The following is a 13,829-nucleotide window of genomic DNA, read 5'->3' as shown; positions in this document are numbered from 1 at the left end:
AGCTGTGTACGGAAAAACGCCATAGAGCTCAATGCCAATACGGTCGAATGGTGTAAGTGAACATATGAGAGGCTGTAAGTCACCAGCCGAACGGTGAGAGGCAGGTTTGCGGCGTTGACAAGCTAGGCACGATCGGACGTACCTAAGAACCTTGTTGTACATACCACGATAATAGTAGCTAAAATGGATTCGACTGTACGTATTGTAAACTCCGTTGTGACCATACTGCAGGTCGGCGTAAAAAGCTGTACATATTCGAATTCATAGATGGCGCGGAATCACGATGAGCCATTTCTCTTGACTTGAGTTGTAATTGCGCCTGAAAAGAAGGTTATCCCGAATCTCATTGAGGAGCTTGAAGGCGAAGGGCGCGCCAAGGGGTAATCGCCGAAAGGTGGGAGAGGTAGTCAGTAAGAGATGCACTCCATGGACCCTTTCATGGTGTAGCGGGCATGTCACTGACGTCGAGCGAAGACGTCCCAGAGTCAAAGACGGAGTGGCTGGTAAGGTCGGCTGGGAGCGGCGAGCGAGACATAGCGTCGGCGTGTTTACTTTTGCGACCAGATCAGTAAATAACACGGATATCATAATCTTGCGGACGAACAGCTCACCATGCCAAGCGGCCGGAGGGATCCTTGAGCTATGAAAGCCAGCAGAGGGCATGATGGTTCATGACTACATCAAATGAATGGCCGCAAAGGTAAGGGCGAAACTTTGTGAGTGCCCAGACAATGTTTATGTACTGATTTTCTGTTACATAGTAGATCGCATCGGCTTTCGTGAGAGTACGGTTGATGTAAGCGACAACGTATTCACCGAAGCCAGAGGGGCGTTGAGCAAGCACAGCGCAGAGGCCGACACCACTGGCTTCTGTGTGCACTTCAGTGGGCGCCTAAGGGTCAAAATGGCGAAGGATGTTCGGGGCTGTGGGGAGGAGGTGCAATATATGTTGTAGGCGTCGTCACATGCTGGTGACCACAGCGAAACATTTGGGTTATTGCAGAGGATATGCATCAGCGAAGCGACAATGGAAGCAAATTTCCGTATGAAACGCCGAAATTATGAGCCCAGACCCAAAAAACTCCTTAGTTGCTTAATGGTAGTAGGTTTTGGAAAGCAGTCACAGCTCGAAGTTTGGCGGGATCAAGACGGACACACTCCTTGGGCACAATGTGGCCTAGAATGGTCAGCTCACGAGCAGCGAAAGGACACTTCTTCAAGTTCAGCTGCACACCGGTGTTCGCAAGACATGTCAAGACCTGCTTGAGGCGAGAGAGGCGGGTCGCAAAGTCTGGCGAGAACACCACGACGTCGTTAAGGTAAGAGAGGCACGTCTTCCTATTCAGGCCGCGCAAAGTCGTATCCATCATACGCTGGCATGTAGTAGGGGCATTACAGAGACCAAAAGGCATGACAGTAAATTAAAAGAGGCCATCGGGGTTGACAAATGAGGCTTTAGAGGAATATTCCGCAGTCATGGGCACCTACCTGCCAGTGATCGGATCGTAAATCGAGTGAAGAAAAGAGTTCAGCGGCCTGTAAGACGTCCAATGCCTCATCTATACGCGACGTCTTTCCGCGTGATTTTGTTTAGATGACGATAGTCGACAAATAAGCCAATAGCACCACCTTTCTTCCTCACCGAGACTACAAGGGTGGACCACGGACTGTTAGAAGTCTCAATCATGCCATTCTGTAGCATAGTGTCAGCTTTGGCTTGAATAACTCGGTGCTCGGTGACAGACGCTCAATAGGGGCGCTGACACAGAGAAGCATGGGAGCCGGTGCAATGTGGTGGGCAATTGTTCAATTCAATTCATTTTTAACTTGACGTTGAAGACCATCAGGCAAAAAAGCTGTTCTAGAACAGCTTGAAGAGTGCCTGAGGGCCCATACATGGCAGCAGTTGTCCCACAGTAAATTACAGTGTAGACTCACATCAATTTAACATCAGTTCAAACAAAATCTAACAAAAAATTCAGTAGTACAGTAAATAACAAAACAGTAGTTATTCACGGAAAATATAAGAAATTTGCGTTATACTCAATTCACAATGAAACTTATAAAGCACTACAGAATTCTAACATGTCAGTACAACTGTAATCACAAAGTGAGCATGGTTATTGAAACATAAGTAGTTCATTTATTTACAAAATAATGTCGCAATCTTTTTTTTATTGAAGGTCTCGAAATACATTGCCCTCTTTTCATAGTCATTGATAAGATGTGGAAGTTGGTATTGTAAGGATTGACAGAGATATTCGGTACGCCGATGCGGTACAAACCGCTTGTCACAGCTGCGGGTGCGGTCGTCGCTTTTTTGTTTGCTTAAACTTGCGGAGCTCTTTAAAAACCTTTGAAGGTCATTGTTTGCAAAAAAGAAGTATATATTAAGTGATATTGTAGGTAATATTGTGCTTTGATTATATGATACTTGAGAAACAGTGCTTTTGTCGGATGGTAATACGATACATTAGCAATATTACGAAGACCTTTTTTCTGTAAAAGAAAAATTGTGTTAATGTTGCCGATCGTTGTTGTTCCCCAAACAAGCAAACAATAGTTTAAATGTGATGTGAATACAGTCCAACCCACTTATAACAGCCGCAGATATAACGAACGCTAGCTTAGTATGAACGAGGGCGGTGCTACCGTCAAAATATATATTGGGGCAATGGCACAGTGTCTCACATAGAACGAACTGTTGTGGTCTCAACACTTGGTTAGAGCGAACGCGAAGCTGTCGGGCTCCCGTAGTTGACTGAGCCGGCGGTGTTTGGCGCGGTTTCTCTCGAATGCGAACCCGCGGCAGGCGAATTTCGCGCACTTTGTGTTCCCCTGACACGACGCGAACACAGAGCGCACAATGCGTCCCCCGGCGCTCCTTTGCTGGTAAAATAAAGTAAAAAAAAGAAAAAGGGCTCGTTGAAAAATGAAAACGAAAAAGCGCGCGCGTGCGGTGACGAAAGAGAAAGTGACGCCGCCCGCGTCACTTTCCACGGGATCTGCGTCGGCCAATCCGGAAAGTCAGGCGCCTGCTCTACCGACTCAAACCGGTTCTCCATTTGTTGCTCCATTGCCATCCCGCACTGAGGGCAATGCCACGTCGATTCTTTCTGTGCGATGGAACTGCGTTGACATCGTTAATGCATCCGTGCCTTTCCCAGATAGGGGAGTTGAAGGCTGCCTCAACGCGCGAGGCCAAGGGCTTGACTTGCTCCTGGTGCGATGGGGGCTGTACGCCGACCTCTTCAGGTGCTAAAAGGAAAGCTGTCGACATCGCAACGAAGATGGTCATTGTTAATGAATTTTCTCAAAGGGCAAAAAACTGCGAACTGGTCAAGAAGTACGGACTGTCGAAATCGACCATTTCAATCATAGCTAAGGGCAAGGAAAAGGTTCTTGGTGCTAGCGTGAATGCCGACCCGACGCCTAGAAAGCGCCTCCGGAATGCGGACGTTGAGCACGCACTGCTGAAGTAGTTCGCTGACGCCCGGTCTCGCAACGTTCCGATCACTGGACCGCTGATGCTCTCCAAGGCTAAAGACTTCGCCTTCCTAATGGACTGCCCGATTTCAGCCCAGGCAATGAATGGCTCCACCGGTTGAAGGCTCGCCACGGAATTGTTTTCAAGGCGGTCGTCGGCGAGGCCAGGTCTGTGAACAACGAGGACGTCGATGTGTGGCTTCCCGACAACCTCCCAACAATCACGAGCTATGCTCTACGGGACGTTTACAATGCCGACGCGAATGCGTTGTTTTATCAGATGTTGCCATCTAAAAAGCATGCCTTGAAAGGCGACAAGTGCGCAGGAGGGAAGAACAGCAAGTTGCGCATAACCGTTCTTCTGTGTGTCAATATGGACGGCAGTTACCGGCGGTTGCCTTTTGTCATTGGCAAGTCGCGTAAGCCGGGATGCTTTGGAAGGTACGTGCCCGTACGCTACAGGAACAATACAAAAGCCTGGATGGGTTGTGACTTATTTGCCGAGTGGCTTGTCGAATTTAACCGCGACAAGGTACGAAAAAACAGAAAGGTTCTGCTCGTGCTGGATAACTGTGAGCGCACCATGTGCAGCCTTCCTTGAGTGCGGTGACAGTGCTATTCTTGCTTCCTAATGCAAGCTGAAAAATTCAGCCGCTGGATATGGGAATCATTCATGCGTTCAAGGTGTGCTACCGGCGGCGCGTCATCCAACGCTTGTTGATCGCGATTGATGCTGCCATGCCAGTTCGCATCAGCTTGCTTGCCGCCGTGGAGATGTCGAAAGCGGTGTGGATGGAACTCACCGCGGAGTGCTTAGCAAATTGCTTCCGCAAGGCGGGTTTTATGGGCCCAGGTACCGAGGACGCCATAGATCACCCACCGGAAGGCCGGTCGCACGAGGACTTGTGGCAACGCATCGTTGACACGCAGCTGGCCGGACCTGACGTTGCCTGGGACGATTTCGTTTCTGCTGATGACGACGCCGACACTGCGGAGCCATGCACTGACGAAGCTATTGTGCGTGAAGTGCGAGCCCTTCCTGACCGACGAGGACGATGACGAGGATGCTGCTCTACCGCCGGTTGCTGTGAATGCTTCAACCGCGATCGGTTACATCGCGTCGCTTAAGGAACTCGTGTGCAGCAGAGGCCTTGGCGATGAACATATTACCGCGCTAGAAAAATTAGAAACGGCAGTGATGCGATCAGCTTTGATGAAGCAGACATGCATCACGGACTTTTTTTCAGAAATAAAGCTAACTTTTGTCTCGCTCGCTCTTTTTGCCCGTATTATAGGTGGCCCACTTACTATGAACGTCGGATACAACGAACAACTGCCGCGTGACGATCAAGTTCGTTATAAGTGGGCTGGACTGTAATGCGTGGTAAATGTGAACTTTTAATTTTTCAGGCATATAATAACGACATCTGGCAAGTGCTCCCACAGCTGATGACAGTGATTTGCTCAAACAATCAAAGTAGTGTGACCATGTCAGGTCAGCCGAAAATGTCACTCCTAAAATCCTATGTTGGTTGACAACTTCAATAGTAGCTGTACCGTGCGTTAAAAGACGATCTATTGCAGCCTGTTTGTTTCTTGGTTTAAAAATTATGGCGTTAGATTTATTTGCGTTGAGCTTAAGACCATTGGCGTTGGACCAATTGATTATCTTAGACATCTCAGTTTCCGCTTTTGCAACTACTTCCTTTATATCATGACCAGAAACAAACATGCTGGTATCGTCGGCATAAAGAACATAACAGGCATCAGAATTCGGTTGAACAATATCGTTTACATATACATTGAAAAGCGGTGGCCCAATAGACTGCCTTGTGGAACACCAGAAGAAATACTCTTAAAAGATGAGGAGGGATCCCCAATACTGACACACTGCTTCCGATCACTCAAGTACGATTCAAGCAACACATGCGATACACCGCGGATACGGTAAGCAGTCAGCTTTTTACACAGAAACTTGTGGTTCAGGAAATCAAAGGCCTTGCTAAAATCCACCAAAATAACCAAAGTAAGCATTTTGCACTCAATGTCTTGATGATAAGTTATTTCATCGTTAACAGTGCTGTTTCAGTCGATTTTCCTCGACGGAAACCATGCTGATGATCTCGTAGTATATTACGTTTAGTGAAGAATTTTTTTATGCGTACCAACAAGATTTTTTCTGAGCCCTTTGAAAATACTGGCAGTATAGACACCGGCCTGTTGTTCATAACGTCATTTGCTTTGCCGCCTTTAAAGATGACCGGTACTTTTGCTTCTTTCATGCGATTTGGGAAGCAGCCAGTTGTGACGAGCAGGTTGAAAATATATACTTGGTGAGGCGAGATAACGCCAATTACGAACTTGACAGGCTTGATCTGAATATCGTCGACATCAGTTGAGCTGGTATTTTTCAGGTTAAGGAACGTGCTACAAATTGCCGTTTCGTCCGTTGGCTCGAGGAATACGGTTGGATTTTGTTTGTGCCTAGTCGTTGACCCTGTTTCGTCGCAGGTTGGTCTCATCATGTTTACAAAATGGGCATTGAAATCTTCGGCTAAATCGACAGCCGAAATATATTTTCCATCTTTTGACATTTCAAGAGGGCTGCACTTGCGATGTTGTCTTTGAAGAATTTTGTTAATGATCTTCCACCCTTTCTGGGGACCAATTCTTGGCGCATTAGATAGGATGTTATTATAGTAAGCAAACTTTGCTTTTCTTAACTCTGCAGTCAATTTATTTCGATACTTCTTGAAGTTTGTTAGTGCTGTCGTTTCTCTGGTACGCAAGACGTCTTGGAACAGTTTTTGTTTCTCCTTAATCATCTTCAAATGATCGGGTGTTATCCACGAATTTCTTATTTTATTCTTTAGTTTTAGTTTCCTATATGGAAAACATTTATTATAATGGTCACAGAACAAGACTAGGTATTTGTTGTAAGCTTCAGAGGCATTATTCTCATTATAAATAGGAGACCAGTCGTTGTGTAGTAGGCGTGCCCGGAAAGATTCCAGATTACTTTTCGATATGCTCCCATACATGGGTTCATCCTTGCTCGTTTTTTTTTTTTTGACCTAAAGCTGGAATACACAATAAATATTGGACAGTGGTCACTTAAATCATAGCATATGGTGCCAGCGGAGTGTACGACGGTGTCTTGGTTGACAATGAAAAGGTCAAGGACGGATTCGCCTGTCTCGGTTATTCGCGTTAATGTGTTGATGACAGAATGAAAGCCAGACGCCAACAGTTTGTTACTGAAATCAAGAGAATGACAGTCATTTCCAGCTATGTTAATATTAAAGTCACCTCCTAATAGCAGACTATATTCATGAAAGGAAGCATACTCCAACAGTTCTTCGATTAAGGTAAAGAAAAATGATTTTTGTTTCTAGAAGGAGGGCGATATACCACTGCGAATATATCTTTCCCGCTAGAAACACACAACGCCTCCGCGTCAGTATTACTACGCGTGAAATGGTGCTACACCTCGCAGCACACATCATCTCTGAGAAGCATGGCGACGCCGCCGCCACGTGCCTCAGTTCGGTTTTGGCAATAGTGTCTATAACCTGCTAATGTTGACATCTGGCTTTTTTCATGATACCATGTTTCCGTTATCATGACGACATGAATCCTTAAGCGAAATTCGTCAAGAAACGTAGTAAATTGTTCTTGTTTTGATGCCAGTGAATGCGCGTTGATATGTACCGCTGACTTTACTACCTGCAGTGTGATATCAGGAGGTGAGCAGAACTCTCGATAAAACATAATGATGATGAAAGCAAGGAACTAACTAGGCATCAAATCAGTCAATCTTTGACAAATTTTTTTCGTGCTCAATTCACACCGCGTCGTTTCCCTCGACTTTTCGCGAAATAACTTTTCCATTCCTGGCCCATACAAACTTCCAATCAAACTCGCGTTTTCTTTTTATTGCCAGGGAAAGAAGTCGCTTCAGGGTTGGGCAGAGGTGTTCATTTACAAACACACTTTATTTATCTGGGAAGCCCACTTGTTCGTTCGTTATGTGTTTGTTTCGAGCCTTTTTCAGAAGAGCATCTCTTTTCTTGCGGCTTTTGAATTGCACAATAATGTTGGCTTTGCCTTCCTCACGAGTTGCCACGCGATGACAAACTGCAATGTCATCAGTTGTGATAGGTTTGCCTACAGCGTTGCACGTCTTTCCCACCAGTTCCGTAACATTTTCATCTTCTTTCTGCACCAACCTTTCTTTATTTCGACGTTAGTTCTTCGAGAGTACTGTTCTGCTTGAACCATTCTGCGCTGAAGCTGCTCAATGGCTTGTTCGTTAGCCTTCACCCTTTTCCGCAAACTTTCGTTCTCTTCCTCCAGATCTTCGTTTTGTTCTTGCTCTTCTGCTAATTTATTTTTCATTACTTCAAATTCTGCGTTGATGAATGTCATGGAATCTTTTAGACTTTTCATATCCGCGCGAAGCTCGCGTAATTCGCTTCTGGCATCCCTGTCAGAGTCTTTAGGCATCACTACCAGGATACGCTTTCTACACACAAACAAAAACTGCGGCAGCAGCAACAGCACTATCTATACAGCTCTATACAGCGAGTTGATGTGCGGCTCGAAGCAGATTGGTGAGAGTCGAATGAAGAACCAAACCAAACTGATGATGCAGTGCGAGAAGTTCAGAGCGTTGGGATCCAGGCAGATTGGCATCGACGGAGAGGACGAAAACGTTGGCAGAAACTGGAACAGCGCAAAAACAGAAAGTGTGTGTGCTGCCAAGTCAACGGGCCGCGAAGCGGTTCTTGTGTCACCGGTGAGAATGGAATCAATGAGCTGAATAATGTCGAGGCATTCAGCGCAATGCAGGGACACTCTAAATAAGAACGAAATATAAATCGGGAGCGCAGTGAGGCCAGCTCAAATAGAAAATACGGCGTAAGTTAGGGAAAGATTTTTACTGTTTAGAAAAATGGGCGATTAGGTGAAAAGTTCATCTGTACTACGGGAAAAAGCACAAGCATTGGGCACAAGATTGAAAGAGCACGTAGGGAGGTGAGTATTTTCGGCAGCAATGAGTATGGGAAAAGGGACGTCTGCTGACGGTTCGTCAAGAGCAAAAAAAAATTTGCAGTGGCTTAATTAACTCTGCAATACCAGCATATACATAGTGTGAGCTTGGCTTATTTTGGCCTGTCTAGGCTTTTCCTTGATTTATATTAGCTTATCTCGACTTTTCTTGGTTAATCTTGGCTTGTCAAGGCTTATCACTACCCCCTTGGCTTCCCAAGACAGGCAGCACTGTATACGATGCACACAACGTTTATTTAGCGAAACATCGGTAGTTTGCGAACGCCGGTCTACAAATTACGAGCTAGGAACACCGAACTATTCTGTCGTGGGCACGGTTCGGCGCCCTTTTTCCTCTCGCTCGCTTGACACACCCTGGTAGAGCCAACATCCTTTTCTTTTACAAGGTGGTGTTGGTAGAACGCTTAAGCTACGCGTTTAAGAGTGGAACGCGTCAGCGTTCTTCCCTAGGGCTGGGAGGTGGCCCTGTCCAGGTCGGACCTGGAGGCCGAGCGTGCCCTGGTCCAGAGAGCTCGGGCAGCGGAGGCGGCCAAAGGCGTGCCGGAATATGGTCTGCCACTCAGCTCCACAACCATACGTACATCCCTTTCCCAAATCATCTCATTGTAAATAAATGTTTTCTCCTTGTCCCCCTCTATTATTCATGCTGCAAACACCGGTGTGCGAGGGCCAGTCTGCGAACACCGGAGGTTCACGAACGCTGGTTTACAAATGCCGATCTATGAACGCCGAACTACACTGTCGTTGGCACAGTTGCACTTCCTTTCCTTTTCTCAGGCTCGACATACGCCGTTTTTTCTACAACTTCTCCTCCTTAGTAATTATACTGTCATGGGCGAGGTTGCTCTCCCTTTCCTCTCTCTGCCTCGACACACTCTTTCTCCTTTTCCTCCGCTGGGGTTACGGTGGCTGCAGCTGTGGCCCTGTGGCCTAGCGTGGCTCTCGCGCATGCGTAGCTTGGTTAACTCAGAGGACTCGCGAAACTCCTCCCAACTCGCGTACTGTATCTAACGCTACAAAACTGCAGTTCGGCACAAGTACAGTTGATCACCGCGTTAAGAAGTGACCGAAATTCCCAACCGGCGATAAGATCATCAAAGCAGGAAGGCGAGTTGTATTGCGTACACAACTTCCTGAATGACGACTCGAGCTGTGCACAGCGCTATAGGCTCTACAGTTGGGGCACTTGCCTTGGATACCAGGAATCCTTAAATAGGGGTCGTAACTTTGCGCAATGAACGGCAAAGATTTGCAGCTATGGCAGAAACAGCAGCGAACGGCATATATTTGCAGCCATGGCAGAAGCAGCAGCACCGGTGTCGACCAGAGTCAGTTCTAAAACTCCCTGAACACTTCAAACAGATTTGCCGTAAATAGGTGAGGTGATTTACAGTTCGTTCGTGGCGCGTTCTCGCCTCACGAACTGTGGCATTCAAGTTTCTTCTTGCTCAAGATTGTGACGCCGTCGCAGAGGAGATAGGTGAGGCGAAGAGGTCGAGCAGCGAGGAGAAAAGTTAGCACGGTCATTCGGGATGGAACTTGCAGATGGACCGGCGGCTACGTACAGATTTCGTGGCGGCTGCCAGGAAGCTGACATTCGGCGCGGCAGAAAATCGTCGGAAGCGTGATTTCGGCAGTACCGGGCAATATGGACAGGAAATCTACACGAATAAAACATGGGACATATATCAGATTATCACTTTTACGCCAACGATTGCGGAGCTGCGGACGAGATGGAACCAAATCTATGAAGCATGAAGAAATTTCTGCACTGGTACTGCAGGCGTAGCGTATATCAAAGGGCAGCTAGGTGGCCTTAATCGGGCATCGACAGCAACGTACTTCACTGGTTAAGCGACAGGGACGTCTGAATATGCGAGGGGCTCAACGGCTGGTGCGGCCTGACGCATGGGCACTGGCAGAGGGACAGAGGACAGGGTCGGACACGCAGTCGGCGATGGCCTGTAGAAGGGGCGCCAAAGTGTGTGACAGCTTGCAGTTTGTGGGCAGTGGTGATATTTGGCGAGCAACGTCCTGCCAGATCAAGTCTTTGAGCTGCTTGAATAACACATTGCGGGCTAGTTGGTTAATCATCACAAAGTAAAATAGCGCAAAAAATCACAAACAGGGCGCAGAAAGCTGAGGCGAACACAGGTGGTTTTTGCTTTGTTTTACCTTGTGTTGAGCTGCTGTAGCAGCGAGGTCTCAGATGTAGCGGAGTGGCCAGAAAGTGATTCGACATGCGTGGAAGGCTGTCGAAGGAGGAGGCGCTGCTAACGCAACTCATCGTAGCTCCTGCCAAGGCTGACATATTGGGCAGTTCAGTTCAGTCGTTCAGTCGTGTCCGACTCTTCGTGACCTTATGGACCATGTCACGTCACGCTTTCCGGTCTCTCACTATCTTCCTAACATCACATAACTTCATCTGCAGTGCCTCGAGGATGCCATCTAACCATCGCGTTCGCTGCCTACCCCTTCTCCGGCGACCCTCAACCTTTCCCAACATCAAATCTTTCTCCAGCGGCTCCTCTCTTCTCATCAGATGACCAAAGTAGCTGAGCTTTAACTTTAGAATTTGACCCTCCAATGAGCAGTCAGGGTTTATGGTCGACAATATCGACTGATTTGATCTTATGGCAGTCCAAGGAACTCTCAAGAGTCTTCGCCAGCACCACTATTCAAACGCGTCAATTCTTCGGCGGTCAGCCTTTTTCACAGTCCAACTCTCTCGTCCATACATCACAACTGGAAAGACCATAGCACGAGTTATACGGATCTTGGTTGGCAGACTAATGTTTCTGCTCTTTACTAGGCGGTCAAGGCTAACCATTGCTCTCTTTCCCAGAAGCAGGCGTCTCCTAATTTGTTGGCTGCATTCTCCTTCAGAGGTAATCTTGGAACCCAAAAAGGGAAACTCTGTCACAGCTTCCACTTCTTGTCCATTGATGCTCCAGGACTTGATAGGGCAAGACGCCAGTCAAATCCCGGGATGTTAACATTTGAAAGGCGTCATATACTACGCCCTTCAGGATGTTCTTTATCTTTTTTCCCTCAGACATCTACGCTTTGACATGACTGCACAAATGGACCACATTTTCGATGTAACTTGTACATTTGTCGACTAGCTGTTGTGATCGATCGTGCAGGCATTTGTCGGCGCGGAGCTTTGATATAGCAGGATGACCAAACACATTTGTATGATTCGCTTTGAAAGAGTCCCAAGTCGTCATGTCGGCTTCGTGGTTACGATACCACAGATTGGCCATTCCGGTCACAAGATAACGTCGGTTAACTTCATAGCGTCTTCCCACTAATTGTATGAACCCACTCGCACGTATGAAACAAGCCAGTCGTCACAGTCGGTGTCGTTTGTCCCATTGAAGAGAGTAGGGTCTCGCTGGCGTATGGAACCAGAGCAGACAACCGGTGGGGTCATCGGGGCGGTCGGTGGGTGTTCGTCTTCGGCCATGCGAATTGCCGGTAGCTTGCAGATGCGAAGCTCCAGCGTGAGGCAAGGATATCTAGCCGTACCTACCACAAATGAAGAAGATCTAATTTACACGTCAAGGATGGCGTTGGCGAGGAAGCGGAGTAGTCAAGACAAGCTCGTTCTGCGCGATAGCAATTTCAGCGACTGCTTCTTCTTCGTCAGTGTCCAGTGAAGGGGTCATCTTCACACGTGACGCATCAAACGCACTCATCGAGTCAAGTACCCGCAGAAATAACCTTAGCGGTATAGGTGTTATACACTGACGCTCCGTCCGCGGTGCATTGAAGGTAATTGTTTGGCAAGCGGCCACTTGTGGCCGCTGAAGAACAGCGCGAACGTACAGATTAAGTACTGTGACGCAGTGGAGCAGTGACATTCGCAGCTACGACCCTGTCGTAGGCTATAATAGCTTCACACAGAGCCCGTAATAAAAGCTTGAGAGCTCCGCGAAATGCCTCCGTTTTTTGGTTCCGAAGGTTCTCGACTGCAACCGACCAAAACAACTCTTAGAGATGCGACATCATGTACGGCTGGCATTGCGGAAGAGGAGAAATTCGTGTCAATAATTGGCCATGCTGGCATCTCCCGGACGTACCTAGGGATCCGGCCGTTCCCATGATCTGTGCCCAACTGTTCTTCGCGTACGCTCTCCCAAGCCGCTTTCCAGTTAAAATAGCATCGCAAAAATGTGAGAGCAGGCTTTCTCATTTCAAGCCATGCACATGTATAGTGCCGTCATATGTTGCGTCAATCGAGACCTTCAGAAGAGTGCTCGAAAAACTATGAGATCGATTGATATTGTGTGAAATAAGTTATTTACCACTAGTTTTATATAACCTAAATAACAATCGTTGTGGATATATGTGCGTGCCGTATAATGATTCTATTCGATAAACCGCTGACTCGATCCTCTTAGCTCATGCGTCGCACAGAAATATGATATGTTTAATTTGTTTTCGTACCATGTTTGTTTGCGGTACTTGCCTCATTCGATCAGAAGTTGGATGTTCGCATCGATTGTGTCGGCGGCAAAACAAAAGAAGCTGCTGTTATATCGATTTCACCTGTGGCGCCATTTCGCCTTTTTTACCACAACTCTGCTAAAAAATAGATTCGGTGAGGAAAAGAAGGGCAGAGTTGTTTTGCGGAAGGTTTGAAGAGCTTTCAAAGCTCAATTATCAATAATAATTAGAGAAAATTATGCTGGCGACAGCTTCACTATATTTAAAGAGTTTAAATTTTTGCACCCAAAGGAAATTTTTCAGCTGCTAACGCAACGATGTGGCACCACTTTTAGTATTGCTGTCGCAGAGGCTTTTATTGCTGCATTGCCGCCATAGACGACGAAAACATTCGACTTCTGATCGAATGAGACAAGTACCCAAAACAAGTCTGGTAAAAAAGGTACTGACGACCAAATGTGATTTCAGCCTGAAAAGCTACAAGGTTTGGTTTCCGGTGTGGGAGGTTTAACGTCGAAAAGTGACTGCGTGCCTCGCATTGCATTGCATTTTGGGATGCGCGTCCTCCAAACGAAGTCAATTGCGGGAAAAAGCTTATATATCGCTCCAGCCGCAAGGAGAAACTTCGTTGCGCCGAAACAAGGGGGCTCAGGACAAGGAGAGCAACGAGTGGCCAAGGCTCTTGAAAAGCGGGAAGAAGGGGAGCCGCAGGATCTGCTGAGAATAAACTTAAAGCTGTGAACATTCTCGACGCCGCCCGTGTAAGAAAGTAAGGTCCTCAAACACGTGGTTCTCGATTAGAGCATTTATACTGAACA

The 13,829-nt window shown here is 47.1% G+C and overlaps 1 protein-coding gene across 1 annotated transcript in view; it reads right to left on the bottom strand.

The window, feature by feature from the left end:
• LOC146180111 (putative glutamate receptor) overlaps positions 1–12,666 on the bottom strand; it is a 44,771-nt gene extending 32,105 nt beyond the window's left edge. Inside the window, exons 1-2 of the mRNA XM_084580329.1 lie at positions 12,645–12,666; positions 11,888–12,090 (exon numbers count right to left, since the gene is read on the bottom strand). Of these exons, the coding sequence (XP_084436455.1) occupies positions 11,888–12,090; positions 12,645–12,666 (225 nt within the window). The remainder of the gene's footprint in view (positions 1–11,887; positions 12,091–12,644) is intronic.
• Positions 12,667–13,829: the final 1,163 nt, after the last annotated feature.

Source organism: Amblyomma maculatum, chromosome 9, assembly GCF_055883805.1.
Source record: "Amblyomma maculatum isolate TAMU_Amacu chromosome 9, ASM5588380v1, whole genome shotgun sequence".
Lineage (NCBI taxonomy): Eukaryota > Metazoa > Arthropoda > Arachnida > Ixodida > Ixodidae > Amblyomma > Amblyomma maculatum.
The sequence above is the reverse complement of the archived record's forward strand: the minus strand, read 5'-3'. Positions and strand labels throughout refer to the sequence as shown.